The sequence below is a fragment of the Sinocyclocheilus grahami genome, unplaced genomic scaffold, assembly GCF_001515645.1.
Source record: "Sinocyclocheilus grahami isolate Dianchi unplaced genomic scaffold, SAMN03320097.WGS_v1.1 scaffold126.1, whole genome shotgun sequence".
In the NCBI taxonomy this organism is placed as follows: Eukaryota; Metazoa; Chordata; class Actinopteri; order Cypriniformes; family Cyprinidae; genus Sinocyclocheilus; species Sinocyclocheilus grahami.
The window spans coordinates 3,095,012-3,110,416 of NW_015505305.1; the positions used below are offsets into that span (position 1 = coordinate 3,095,012).

General features: G+C 37.5%; 1 protein-coding gene across 1 annotated transcript in view; it reads left to right on the forward strand.

Moving 5' to 3' along the window:
- The window catches only part of ek1 (eph-like kinase 1), a 56,301-nt gene extending 42,789 nt beyond the window's left edge, over positions 1-13,512 (forward strand). Inside the window, exons 11-17 of the mRNA XM_016278940.1 lie at positions 3,776-3,837; positions 6,645-6,854; positions 7,601-7,750; positions 8,985-9,178; positions 10,098-10,235; positions 11,316-11,412; positions 11,844-13,512. Coding sequence (XP_016134426.1) covers positions 3,776-3,837; positions 6,645-6,854; positions 7,601-7,750; positions 8,985-9,178; positions 10,098-10,235; positions 11,316-11,412; positions 11,844-11,849 — 857 coding nt within the window. The 3' untranslated portion in view covers positions 11,850-13,512. The remainder of the gene's footprint in view (positions 1-3,775; positions 3,838-6,644; positions 6,855-7,600; positions 7,751-8,984; positions 9,179-10,097; positions 10,236-11,315; positions 11,413-11,843) is intronic.
- Positions 13,513-15,405: the final 1,893 nt, after the last annotated feature.

Below are 15,405 nucleotides of genomic sequence, written 5' to 3' on the forward strand. Positions count from 1 at the left end.
GATGCGTTTCCCCCTTTTGCAGCGACTTTCTTCTTGCAAGATCGGCAGACAGGGTGACCGTCCTCGATTAAATTGCCTTCAGGACTCTTGTAAAAGTCAAAATACAACCAGACCACCGATTTGGTCCTCTTAGATGGCTGAAAAATCTCCCGAGCGCTGTCACTGCCTTCCGCCATTTCGTCTCGTGCAACAAAAAAACAACAACACTGCATGCTGCTTCTGCGTCAGACTGATGCTGGCTGGACAGGATTTACCGCGAGTTTTCAAAAGCGCGATAATCAAACACGGTTTTGATGATAATTAAATTTTAAACGGTAATACTAACCGTCAGTGCATTTTATCGTGATTTATCGTGAAACCGGTAATCGTTACATCCCTAGTGTGAATACTGTCTAAAGCGCTCGTAAAACTGCTGCAGCATCAATCACCCTTAAATGTGCATGCATGGATAAGTTGCTAGGTAATTTCATTAACAACTGTCAGCCATACTCTAGCTCAACGGCTAGAGTGCAGAAATGCACATCTGTTTGATCTGATAGTGCGCACAACAGCAATGTCAGGGAGATGTTGCGGTTTATTTTTGAATGCGCTCTATATTTCAGTTCTGGTGGCCAAACAATTGTAGGTTGAGGCAAGGAGGCCACGTCATCCAGCTAGCTCAGTGTCAAAGTAATTTGTCCCACGTTGATAAGCTAATGCGTGATCCTTTCGGATATCCTTCGCCACGCTTGTCGTGTGGCTTCGATTCTAAATGATGTGACCGATACATTTGTGATTTACTTACAGTGACAGCTAGGACATACAGTGCAACCCCCATTCATCTGAAACCACAAATGGCAACGTCTTAGGGCTTGGTGCTATAAATAGCTTGTTAGGGTTGAATGGGGTTTTATTGAATTCAATTGGGTTTCTATTTCTTTGTGCTTTGCTGAAGTAAAGATTACAAAACCATAATGAAACCATTGACTCTTTGCTTATAGCCTCACTCGCAAATCTCCAGTATGCAGGCTTAAATTTTGAAATTGACAGGGCAGATGTCTTATCTTTGTCCTCAAGGTCTTCTGCTAACATTTTCTTTTTACTTCTTGTATTGCAGCTTGAGATGTGCAAAAGTCGCAATGCAGAGGCCAGTGATGTCCGCCTGCGTTCATATTGCAGTAGAAATGGTGCTTTAATGATGCAACTTTTTAAATGGTTTCCATGCAAACTGTTTAACAGCTGAAGCACAACATAATAAAGTACAAAAAATATATTATACTATATGAAATATAACAAACAAACAAAAAACTCGCTAATCAATTTGTCAAAGGGAAAAAATGTTCATGACTTTCTTTGTTTTTTTCTATAAAATTAATTATAATTATTAAATGGACCATCCTAAATTTATTTTCTTTTAATTTGTATTTATTTTTCATTCGATTGAATTGAATTGAATTATTTTAATTTAAAAATAAAATGAATGAAAATAGAAAAAATACTAAAATTAAAATATTAATTTTACAGGGACAGTATATTATAATAATATATTTTGAATAAATGATGGATTTATATAGCGCTTTATTGTGTATTTTTGTACACCCAAAGCACTTTACAATCGTATGAGGGGGTCTCTCCTCAACCACCAGCAGTGTGCAGCATCCACTTGGATGATGCGATGGCAGCCACAGGACAACGGCGCCAGTGCACTCACCACACACCAGCTACAAGTGGATAGGAGAGAGAGTCATAGAGCCAATCAAGTGGATGGGGATTATTAGGAGGCAATGATTGACAAAGGCCAGGGGGGCAGTTTTGGCCAGGACACCGGGGTTACACCCCTACACTTTACGAGAAGTGCCATGGGATTTTTAATGACCACAGAGAGTCAGGACCTCGGTTTAACATCTCATCCGAAAGACGGTGCTTTTTGACAGTATAGTGTCCCCGTCACTATACTGGGGCGTTAGGACCCACACAGACCACAGGGTGAGCACCACCTTGCTGGTCTCACTAACACCTCTTCCAACAGCAACCTAGTTTTCCCAGGAGGTCTCCCATCCAGGTACTGACCAGGCTCAACTCTGCTTAGCTTCAGTGGGCTGCACGGTGATATGGCTGTGGTATTTTATAATAATAATATAATATCTGTAGCATAATAAAATAAATATGAAAAAACATCACTAATCAATTAATCAAATGAAAAAAAAAGTTTAGTTATCCCTAGAAAATGCATGCATATTAATTGGACCAGCCTATCTTCAGTAAAAAAAAAATTCATTCAGTTTAATTTATATTATTTTAATCTAAAAATAAAATGAATGAAAATAAATAAAAATATAAAAACGATAACCTATTAATTTACAGGAACAATATAATAATAATAATAATAATAATATATTACACTTTCCCCCGGTTTCAGAGATCATGCAGGCTTAAGCCTAGTGCTAGACTAAAATGTAAGTTTGAGCTATTTTAACTGAAAGAAACTTGCATTGACTGATCTTAAAATATATCAGTGCCTTTGTTTTGTCTCAAGATGCACACCAGTAATGTTTTTTTCTAAGCACGTTTATGAAAATTGCTTAAATGTCTTTGAACTATGATCTAATCATGGCTTAGTCTAAGCCCCGTCTGTGAAAACCGGGCCATAATGTATTAAATAAATAAGAAAAAAAAGTCACTTTTTGACATCACTAATCAAATCGTAAAATAGAAACAAATGTTCATATTATTTGTTTGTTTGGTTGGTTGATTTTGTTTTCTCTAGAAAATGCATATTAACTGGACCAGTTTATTTAATTTAATTATTTTAAAAATTACTCTAATAATTTACATAAACAGTCCCCATGGAGCAAACTGCGTTTACGTTGTTTCCTCAATGTCACAATAGTGATACCTCAAGGATCACCTCGCATCATTCAAACATATAACCTGTAAGGCTAGGCTACAGGCTACAAAATAAAGGGCTGCTCACAGAAATGGTTAACATCTCTAGGGCTAAACGGCATCTGCCTCTGGTGCCATGAGGTGAACATTTCTGCTGTACATTACATCCATCAAGCATCTCTGATAATCGGGATGGATTAGCATGTGCTCTTCCCTGTCACATGCGAGGTGAGAAGGGGGTCTCTCTGATTGACAGCGTCTTATTTAGGTGGAATCAAGGGATCATTTTTAATTACTTTCAGTAACGCAGGTGCGAGCTCCCCATATGAGCCTCTTGCAGCTGTGTCTGCAACATAGCAAAGAGTTGAACACTTTTCCCATTAGCAGATCTTTACACCCCTTCATCTTCAACACCCCCAGGGCACCCCCCCCCAGGGCAGTTAATCACCACACTCCACCACACCACACTCCCTTAAAACCTTCCCCCTCACTTGTCTCCCCCCTTCATCATCCTCCCTCCTAAAGGAACTCATTACCATTTTAGGTATTTCTGGACAAAGATATTCTCAATGGACAGCTCAGTCTAATTATCTGCCTGACTGTTATTGAGAGCTTTGATTAGGGGCTGTCTCTATGAGTAACAGGCAGCAGGTAGAGGCGAACGAAAACTGCAACAAGGTTCTGTGAAGTCGCGGGGAGTGGGGGAGGTGTCCGCTCTCTTTATCTGCATGTTTTTCTCTGTCAACTTGGAAATGAATTAAATATAGGACACAAAAGTCTTTTCTTATTCGCCTGTGAAAAAAATTAAACGTCTTTCTCTCGGTTCTGCTTTCCTTCTCTCTCTCTCACTCTATATTTTCCCGCAATATTTCACACTTCCCATTTTGTCTCCTCTTTCTCCGTGCCTTAGGTAAGCCTGTGATGATTGTGACAGAGTACATGGAAAATGGATCTCTGGACACTTTTTTGAAGGTGAGCGTGCTCTATTTTGCCAAGAATGATGGAGGCCAATTTGCACCAAAGGAAATGCTGTGAAATATCACAGGAACACAAAGCAGTCATCCGGCTCTTCCAGATTGGGCTCCACAACTCACATGTTCACACCTCTCTATGCCTGGTTTATCTTTGTGTCCCTCAGCTTGTGTTTTGTTTCCCAGCTCAGCCCACCATGGTTTATGCTGGTTTGGATCATTATGTTCATGAGCAAATCTTATCTGGTGGAGATAGTCTACCAGCATGGTCTTTCTGATAACGCTGGTTGACTTGCTGGTCAAGCTAGTTTAGAAGCTTTATGGAGACACTAGCCACAAGGTTTTTCAGGTGTATTGATGCCAAATTACTGTATAGTGGATATGCAAATCATTTGTACTGTGTGAGAAAAATAGTAAGAGTGGTATTATAAAGATATGTTATTTCAATTTTTTTTTACATTATTATACTAAAGTCAAAGCAAAATATGGAAATATTATCCTGAAAATATTTACTTTCTATTATATTGACAGTGTCTTCTACCTATTATAATTTGAAGAGAATATTTTAAATTTAAATGTATTATTTATAGCACTTTTCACAGTAAATTGATTATACAAAGTGATTTTACAGATATTATTGCCCCTTTTCTTTATTAAAAACTACAAAAAATATTTAAAAACTAATAAAAACGGCCATTTAATTATATTTTGAATAAAAAAAATCATAAATAGTCCCATGATTTCTGACCCATCTTTTACAAGCAAAATGAAGCCATAATAATGTTGAATTTTATACATATCTTAAAGTATTATATGAATTTATTACATTAAAATATTCAATTAATATCCATCTAATTATTTATACACACATACACATAATATACATATTAACATACATAATATATCAGATAGGTATTAATTGGAAACCCCTGCTCTAACAAACCAGCATCCCATTATTACCCCAATATTACCATGCAAACATAGTTAACAATCAAAACATTACGTTTTCTTGCCACAGGGTATATAACATCATAATTTGGTTAGTTGGTTGGTTACTTGCCATTGGTTGCATAAAAGCCTGAATGATTATACAGTGATTGCAATCAGAGGCGGATTTAACCATTAGGCAAAGGTAGGCAACCGCCTTGGGCCCCCAAAAGCCAAGGGCCCCCTAAAATGCTTTTTATATGCAAGATGCGCGTTCAGTGCGGACGCACAAGTGGTTGCTGTGGTGTTCATTACCACGACAACCGTATGTGCGTCCGCGTTGAACGTGCTTCTTAGAAAAGTAGGGCGACGTAGAAAATGGGGACGAAATCCCAGAATCTATTCATAAAAACGGAATTTACTGTGTAACGCAAAATGTGACGGAATGAACGGCGCAGACATGTGTTTCGTTTGCCAGTTTGCTATTTAAGCACCTGCAACGCTCGCGGTTGTCGTCTGTAGTAGCTAAATAGTATTTTGACATTTAATATTCACATACACTAGTCCATATCGGTTTGATTTAATTGAATTTGATAGCATTTGATTTATTCATTCAATATTTGACGAATTCTGTGACATTGCTCGTTACACAGTAAACTTCTGTTGTGTAGCATTTTGAATGTACAAAAATTAAAGGGTTTGTTTAATTCTCATTGGAATAAAAGATAGATTAATGTTTTTGCCTTCATTTGATTACCAGAAAAATTAAAATACACAACACAGAATTTAAAAAAAATAAGTAATTACAATTAAAATTTCATAGGGCCCTATTATTGTATACAAATTAATAAATTAAGTTGTTTTCATGAATTCAATTAATTAGATATGTTTTTGATTAAACCATTAAAATGGAAAGCGCAGAATTTGGGCCCTATAATGTAATTTTTGTTCAACTTTTAATAGGCCTAAATTGCTGTTAAATTAAACAAGTTTCATGATTTTAATTAATTAGACGTTTTTTGTGAAAATTTAATATAATCATCCAGAAAGATTAAAACCGAATAAAAAAAATAAAAAATGAATCTGGAAAAATAAACTGAAAAAAAAAGATTTTGGAAAATATAAAACTTAGGCTAATTTGGGAAAAATAAAATGGATTTCGTAGGGCCCTACAAATATCATGCATCTGAAGCTATAATTGTAATACTAAGCAACAGTGCATATTATATAGGGCCCATTTAAATTTTTTTAAATGGCGTTCACTCGTTTTTGTGAAAGACCCAAGAAAGACCATGCACAGTCACTTTCCACACAGGCACACTTCATGTTTGGTTGAAATAATCCTTAAGCATGAAAATTTATAATTTCCTTCAGTTTAATTTAAATGTGCAATTAAAATCAATTAAAAAAATTATATTTTAACGTTTAGAATTAGACAGCCTTGCGTTGTGTAGACAATTGCATAGTGAAAATTACCCTAATGCACCACCTAGTGTCCAACCTACTCTAATACTTTAAATGTGCACAAAGGATTTACAACATAAAAGAAATCCTTTATTTATAACATGTTCATGAAAAATCTAAAAGATTAGACACAACTATGGGACTGTGAAAGGAACCTCAAGGTTGTAAATGTGTGAAATTGTATAGGGCCCTATTCCTGTATTTAGCCTGGGGCCCCCAAATCACTAAATTCGCCCCTGATTGCAGTTAATAGCTCATGCCCTGTAACATGTGAGCAACGCTATTAATTATGGAGCCAATGAATTATGAATTACTCACGAGACACATTCGAACATGACAGACTGTGCCAGGATCCACAGAGGTTGAACAAGGCCACAGGGATGAGAATTTGACATGAGAACTCTTCATTTTGTGCAGAAACACGATGGGCAGTTCACGGTGATCCAGCTGGTGGGAATGATGCGTGGGATAGCCACGGGGATGCAGTACCTCTCAGAGATGAACTATGTGCACCGGGATTTGGCGGCACGGAACATTCTGGTGAACGGAAACCTGGTGTGTAAAGTGTCTGACTTCGGGCTGTCGCGCGTGTTAGAGGACGATCCCGAGGCGGAGTACACTACACGGGTGAGAGGTCATGCTTCTACTCTGGTCTCCAGTCTCATTTTAACTAGATTTCCTATGCAACAGTTTTGTTGTGATCTGTTAAGCTGGTTCAGCTTTTTGTTTAAAAGAAATATGATTTGATTTTGTAGGGGGAAAAAAATCAGACACAGCGAGATATATTCTTGCTGACCTGTAGTCTGGAAATGAGGTCACACAGGACTGTCATAACAGCTATACAGACTGATGGATGGCTAAACATCTACTCAATGTGGTGTGTGTGCCTTTCCCTGCCTGTGAATGCATTTGTACATGGTTTTGCTGAAAGATGAGTTTAAAAAAATAAAGGTTGGACCAGCATTCTAGAGCAAAAATACCAAGAAATGGCTTTTTTTACTTGAAAGGAAGGACTTCCTTTACCACAGCCGCCTTGTTGAGTTTTGCAATTACGCCCAGTTATGTTTCAACAAGTGGTTTGTCTCCTCCTTAATTGTCCAAACATTCATGTGATTCATGTTGATAAAAACTGCTTACCGCTAATCACTAGTTTTGGGCAAGCTACTCAAAAAAAACAACAACTGTACATTTCAAAAATAGCTTGCTATTAAGCTATTCCACAACTTAAGATAATAAAATAGCTTCACTACTATAAAGCTGCATGATTTTAAAAATAGCAGTGCTAGCACGTTGATGGTGATCACCTAATAGCTTTGTAGTGATGCTGCTTCACAACATTGCTAATCACTGATTTTTTTTTTGCTGGTTTTTAGGGGGGTAAGATTCCTATTCGATGGACAGCCCCTGAGGCCATCACCTACAGGAAGTTCACATCAGCCAGTGATGTGTGGAGTTACGGCATTGTCATGTGGGAGGTGCTATCCTATGGGGAACGACCGTACTGGGAAATGTCCAATCAGGACGTGAGTAAATTCTGAATATAATGTTACCATAGTTTCACTGAACAAAGATCTCACAGTAAACAGAAAACGGAAGTTTTAAGAATTAAGAATGGTATAACCATTAGTGTTATTTTATTATATATGTGCTATTATAGTATTTATTCATATTTTGAATTAGCTTTTATTTTAATATTTTCAGTTTTCATTTTAGTTTACGTTTTAGTCCTTGTGTTTATTAGTTTTTTTATAGTAATTCTATTTAGCTTTATTTTTATTTGTTTTATTAATTTTAGTACTTCAGCCGATTTTATTTCAGTTAGTTGCCAAAGCAGTATTTCTAAGATGTTTTCGTCTAATATTTACATTTTTATTTTATTTAGGCTTTATTTTCAATTAATAGTTTTAGTTAACAGTAACAACTCTGTTAACCATTGCCACTGGCCACTTTATTTTTTAAACTTGTGAATCCTCATCGATTTGTAATAAAAGACCTCTGCCAGAACACTTCACTGGGACTGGAATTAAAAAAAAAAAAAAAAAAAACTCCCAAGCTTACAAAGGTAAAAAGATTAAATGCATCTGGAGGGTGAACGTTTTCAGATTTCAATTCACAGGCCTTTTTAAAAGAGGGAATTTGAATCCGTGTCAGTGGGTTCTTGGCAGATTTTCCACACCAGAAACCATTTTCATTTATTTATTATCACCTTGGGAAGAGATCTTTGCTTGGGATTTGGAAAGAGGCTGCTCTGGAAAGAGATGGAGACATTTGGGAATGATTCGATCCTGTATACTCGACATTTTAAAGTGGAACGCAAAAACGTTTGCATGATTGTTAGCGGATGAACTTTTATTGTGTCGAGAGAGCGGAATTCGAAAGTTCCATTCAAGGCGTAAACCACAAAATCCATCTGTCTTCCTTCCCTTGCCATTGTAACAAGCAATGGAGCGTTTCGACGGTTACAGTCTTCCAGGCAAGAGTTAAGATAATATGAATTTTATTAGCCTTTATTACCTTTTCTTACAGCGGTATCATTTCATAAAAGGGACTAAATTAAACAGCTCCCCTCTTGCACTAACAAAGACGGTCTGACCCGAAATCTCATTCTCACTTCAGTCACAGATGGATAAAAAAATGAATTAGTTTAACCCCACACAAAAGCTAAATGCTTAAGCGAGAGAATAAATCTGCTCAGTATTCATGAAGTGTAGATGCTGCTAATGTATGATTTTTAGTGCGGAACCTTCTTCCCTCCAGGTGATAAAGGCTATAGATGAAGGCTACAGGCTACCGGCTCCAATGGACTGTCCGGTGGTGCTTCACCAGCTCATGCTAGACTGCTGGGAAAAGAACCGCAGCGATCGGCCAAAATTCGGGCAGATTGTCAGTACCCTGGACAGGCTGATCCAGAACCCAAGCAGCATGAAGCAGCTGGCCAACACTGCAGTCTGGTGAGCCAAATGCCCTCTGCAGATTAGATCTGAATTCAATAGAGTTGATCCGCTGGGATGTGTGTGGCGGTTTGCAATATATAGCTCATGAAGTGTGTTATGATGTTTCTCAGGTGTGTGATTAAAATCTGAGGTGTTTTTTGCAGTAATCCAATAAATTAAAAATAAACGAAACTGATATCCGGCTAATCTAGATTGAAGCCAGATGTACGTCAGTATGAAACTCTTCCTTCCAGTGCATGTTTCTCTCAGTCAGGAGGGGGGTTTGCGGTGGTCTTGGCTGATATCTGATTGCCTGTCTATCCCTCTGCCGCATTTCGAGGGTTGCCAAATAGGAGGCAGATGGGCGCTGGATTGTTTAGCCAGTGCTTGCCACAGTTAAAGCAGAATGTGCAAACTAAATTTTCTCACAAACCACTGGGAAAACTCCGCCTATAGTGCCCTTGCTATTAAATAAAATAGGTTTAAATCTAAATTACTCAGGATTGTGTGTTATAATGGAGGCTATGCAACAGAGAAGGAGAGAGTGACAGAGACATGATTTGAGGCAATCCGCCTCCCTTCTGGATTTGGAAAGCCTAACATGTCCAGGCAAGGATAAGCTTTTGATAAGCTGACACAAACACGCACACTTGAATGCATGAAAAAAAGCTGGTTTCTTTCCCATTACGAAACTGTGTTTGTAAGTGCTCGCATCATTGAAACACTTACATTGAAAGTATGAGAAAACAGCATAAATCTAAATGGAATTTTACCAAAAAACACAACATCAAATGGATACATAAATCTGACATCCTCACAGACCAGTGCAGAATGCTTTCTTCATGACAATTCTAGCATATGCAATATTACTGTAGATGTGAAATGACATGGTTATAAAAGACCGTTATTCTGACTGCACTTCCTCCTCCAATCATAGGGAGGACCCAGTGACTCCTGAGGCGGGAGTCAGCACGGTGGAAGACTGGCTGGACTTGATTAAAATGGGTCAGTACAAGGAACACTTTTCCAGCGCCGGCTACGTCACCCTGGACTCAGTTCTGTACGTCAGCACCAGGTAAATAAAAGCTACACTAATTCAAAAGACACTTCTCAGTGGTATATTATCTTACTGCATACTAAGAATCAAACTGAGAGTTTACAAACTGCACTGTATAAAGCTCCAAAAAGCAGTATGGCATTCCAAACATACCATATCATGTTGGAAACCGAATTCTTGAATACATTGTACACTGCCTACTATTTTTTAAAAAAGTATGCAAAACCATATAAAATATACAGTGTTAAACTGTGTAAAAAATATTATGACGTGACCTCATTACTTTGCATGTTTAATTCAGCAAACGGCATCCAGTTATATTATCGAAAATAAACATGATTGTTTCACGTTTTCATCCAAATATGTGTAAGAATTATTTTGCAAATCAAAATGAGTCCACAAAGAGGTTTCATTTGCATTTCTCATTGCATTATGGGAGTACAATATTCCACAGGCATTAGTATGCAACAGTAGTATGCTTAAATGTCACATGACCTCATGAGTTCAACTTAAATGATTATCCATTTTCAATTCAGTTTTGGGTAGAAATGTTGTAACTTTTGGCACTTTATTCAAATATTGTCAAAAAAAGTAAAAAATATCTTTAGTTATGATTCATCACTGTAAATGGAAGTTGAGTGCATTGCATTATGGGATTCAATGTGTGCTGTGCTTCCATGCATACAGAAAACCTGCTAACTGTATACAATTAACATAAAACATACTGTAAAAATAGTATGAGTAGTATAGCATTCCAAATATACCGAGCTATGTTACAAAATTGAATGCTATTTACTGCATATTATGCACTGCCTACTACTTTGTAAAAAGTATGTAAAACAGTATGCAATACTTTAAAGTTATTGCTTGTTACTTTTGTGTAAAAGTACTGTCATTTTTGTCAGTTTATCAAATATGGTGTCAAACAATAATGGAATGCATTGCATTGTTCGATACCATATGTGTGCTCTAAACATCTGCACACTGTACATAGTTAACACACTGAATACTGTAAAAATAGTATGAGTGGTATGCTACTGTGAACATAACCACCATTTGCTAAAGCATTTTCTTCTGTCACTTTCCTTTCTCTCACAGTGAACTGGATAAGATGGGCGTAGCAATGACAGGCCATCAGAAAAAGATCTTGTCTAGTATCCAGTGTCTTCAGGCACACCATGGGACACAGGTTCAGGTATAGCGCATCACCTCAACGTCCTCAAACCTGTTCCACTTCCATCGAGGAGGAGGCTGGGTGTTCGATACCATATGTGTGCTCTAAACATCTGCACACTGTACATAGTTAACACACTGAATACTGTAAAAATAGTATGAGTGGTATGCTACTGTGAACATAACCACCATTTGCTAAAGCATTTTCTTCTGTCACTTTCCTTTCTCTCACAGTGAACTGGATAAGATGGGCGTAGCAATGACAGGCCATCAGAAAAAGATCTTGTCTAGTATCCAGTGTCTTCAGTCACACCATGGGACACAGGTTCAGGTATAGCGCATCACCTCAACGTTCTCAAACCTGTTCCACTTCCATCGAGGAGGAGGCTGGTGGCATTCTTGCCACATGGAAGTGTCTTGCTGCAAAATGACTCCGTTTTATCTCTCTACCAGCACTGAAGTTCATCAGCCCTACAGGAGAATGGGCCGGTACCTTCCCCTTTGTGATCCGCATCCAGAAAGGAAGTAGATCGCTGCGGATGTCCGAGATTGTGGACTTTAAAAGTGGATATCAATCGATCCAAGTAAAGTAAGGACAAGAATCAACACCATGTGACATCACAGCACTGTGAACATCACGCTTCACTCCTCTTTGTACAGAAGACCTTGAGAAGAAACACCGATTGTGTCTTGTGAATCTTTTAACTGTTCTGAGAGCGATACTAGTAAGATTTTCTTCAATAAAACACTTAATGTGAACTGCGAGGATGAGGAAAGCTTCAGCGAGATGTTCTTGCAAACTTGTGTATGTGGAAATAGTTTAGAAACATTCAGACTCGCCTTTAAAAAGCAATGAAGCACTGATCTCTCTTTCGTACATACGCACACATTTAAACGCTACATAGAAGGGCCACTCCTTGACCCCGAATTCCACTCCGGCCTGCTCCCGTCAAGCCCTCGGCAGCGTCTTTGGAATATGTTAATTCCACCGTGGAGATCTTCGAGTTTAGAGTGCCCACGCTTGTCACTTTTGACAAGTTCTGACATCCAATGTGCAGCAACAGAAACGAGAGACATTTAAGGAATGAAAAGTAATCGTTGCTTCACAAACAGAGACCTGACAAGGGGCAGATGTCGTCCTTCCTTCACACTGGCAGCAACTTTCAGTCGTCTTTTTCAACACGTTGATGTGGAGCCGCTTCATTTGATGTGGCTTTCCTTCTAATTTCATTGCCTATTTAAAGTAATTTCTCCTCATTACATGCGCTTCATCACAAACATGAACATCTTTTTTGGAAGGAGGAAGGATATGTGTTGAAGTTTTTATGAGGGAGACTTTATTCCTAAATCATCCTGGTGTTGATGGAGCTGCACTCCGTGGACTGTTGAACCTATATTTGTGTTGGACCTCATTTAGCGTAGATCTCTGGTGCTTACCGAGTGCTTGGTACCTTCAGATTACGTTTCCATATGATCTGATAACAGAATGGAGGAGCTTAAACATTTTAGGATACACTTTCCATGTCATTTCATGCACCATGTTCACAATCCCGTGTAAAAAGGTGTCCACAACAGATGCTGGTGCTTTAAACATAGCTTCATCCTCCATTTTCTGGTTTCTTGCCCCAAGATTCTTGGCAGTGCTTTGTTCCGTGCTTGGAAACGTGTGATTGAAGAAGAAACGATTGTATTGCAGTAGAAATTGAGACATTGTACAGTGTTGGTTATTGTATTTGTACAGTAATGACTTAGTGTTTTGAAGGTTTTTGTCAGTTGTAAATTAAGGCAAGGTGGTAACTCTTATTTTAACCTTCAACTCTAGCTTTGGACAGATGAGGATTGTGAGGCTGTAGAATGTAATGGATAATTTAGCTTTAAAGTGTTGGGGAAAGCTAAGCATTCTCAGGATTGTTGTTTGTCACTGATACACGATTTCAATATGGCAGCCGATCAGACAGAACTACCAGCTCAGTTCTGTCGTCCACGGATACACTTCCTGTTCGATGCCTTTCAGTTTCATTGTTCTTATTTAAGGTTTGTCATCACAAGTCCTCCATTTATACACTATATTTTTGTCTTGTTTTCCAGTAGAATATATCTAAACATCAGAATTGCTTAGGATTTTAAGACTTGTTTTCCTTAAAATTATTTATTTTTCTGTTCTGAATCTAAGAAAAATTTGTGGGTTTTATGCTTAAAAAGAAAACAGTTTGTCAATTTCGTACAAAAAATACAAGATACTCTCTGAAACATAATATCTTTTACAATTTACACCACTGTTCAAAAGTTTGAGATCAGCTAGATCTTTTTTTTTTTAAAGAAATGAATACCTCTTTCATCAAGGATGTATTAAATTAATCAAAAGGGACAATAAAGACATTTATTTTGTATTTTGTGACACTGAAGACTGGAGTAATGGCTGCTGAAAATTCAGCTTTGCCATCACAGGAATAAATGATGTTTTAAAACATAATCAAAAAGAAATGGTTATAATAAATTCTAATAATATTTCACAATATTGCTGTTTTTACTGTATTTTTGAGCCAATAAATGTAGCCTTGGTGAGCAGAAGAGACTTTTTCCCAAAACATAAAAAATATGATATACCCCGAACTTTTGAACAATATATTGTCTTATCTTTATGAATTTATCTTGTTTTAAGGATGTTTCAAAAAATATTTTATTGGAAAACAAGACAGTTTTTTGCAGTGCAGATGCAAACCGTTTTAGGTGAAACTGTATTGATTTAATAAGAACAACCTGGGCACTCAGAGTAAGCAAAATGCTAAATAAAATTCAATAAAAGATCAAGCATGATTTTTTCCCCCACATTATTTATAATGTTAATGTTGGCAGACATTTTCTAAGTGATGCAGAAGAAACAAAAACAGTGTTATCCTCTCATTCTGTGACCTCTTGTGGGAAAATGTTCCTTTGGCTCATTTAATTGAAACGATAATGAAGAATGTTTATTTCTTCCGAATATTTATTGATGAAAGTCAAGGTTATAATTGTAATAATAGGCACATCTGCTCTCTCCTTTTAGTAATTCTTAATTAGGAGCTATTCCTAATTGTCAAATTACTGAAACATATGTGCCTATTCCGATTTGTAATTTCCCATGCGGCAACAATAACAGCGAATAATTTAATGAGGCGTTGCAAAAAGCATCTTCCAACCCAAAACAATACACTTTTGAATTCTTGGAGTGATTTCAAAGTTCTTATCTATCAAATTTTTAGCTTATAGTTCTCTATTGTCACAAACATGCACAGTTCAACGCAGTAAACATTGTCTTGAAGCATTTTTGACATTCCTTTTGATTTTTCGAAATAATAAATGCCAGTGTTTGTTTCATTTTGTGATGTACTGTTATTATACTCAATAATATCATGCATACTTCGGTCTGGAAGTTTACACAGTCCACACTACCTGTTACTTGGTTACCTGCACATTGCATCAGGACCTGGGTTAGACATTTTTAGACACGATAGTGGGCACGCAACTTAAACTTTGATTGCCAGGTTTGAATATCATCCAGGATTAGCAGTGAGACGGGAGGATAAATATGTCACTCGGCGGTCGAGACGTGTAGCGCTGTTTGAAAAATATTAATGATGTGTCTGGAAGTCAAGAATTAAACTGTAAAGGAGGCCACTCTCTTGTGGCTGAAAGATTCAGTATTACACAATCGTTGGATGGTTTTGAAGTCGGCCTCTGTAACTCACTCTGTACCAATCAGGACTGTTGTTTTGTTGTACGGGTAACCGAACAGTGCATTACATAATTAAATCATACCTGGTGTACTTGCGTTGAAGTGTACACATGTGATGCACTTTGCCAACCACTTCTAAACTGGAGTACTTCAGCCCTGAGTGTTAAAAGCTTCTCTGGCTTGCACGAGGTTAGTAATGGATACATGATCAGATAACTCCATGAAAGGTCACCGAGTCATTGACTTTAGCAAACCAGGTCCTCAGTCAGTACCTGAAGATGTTACCTCTAATTTTCTGTG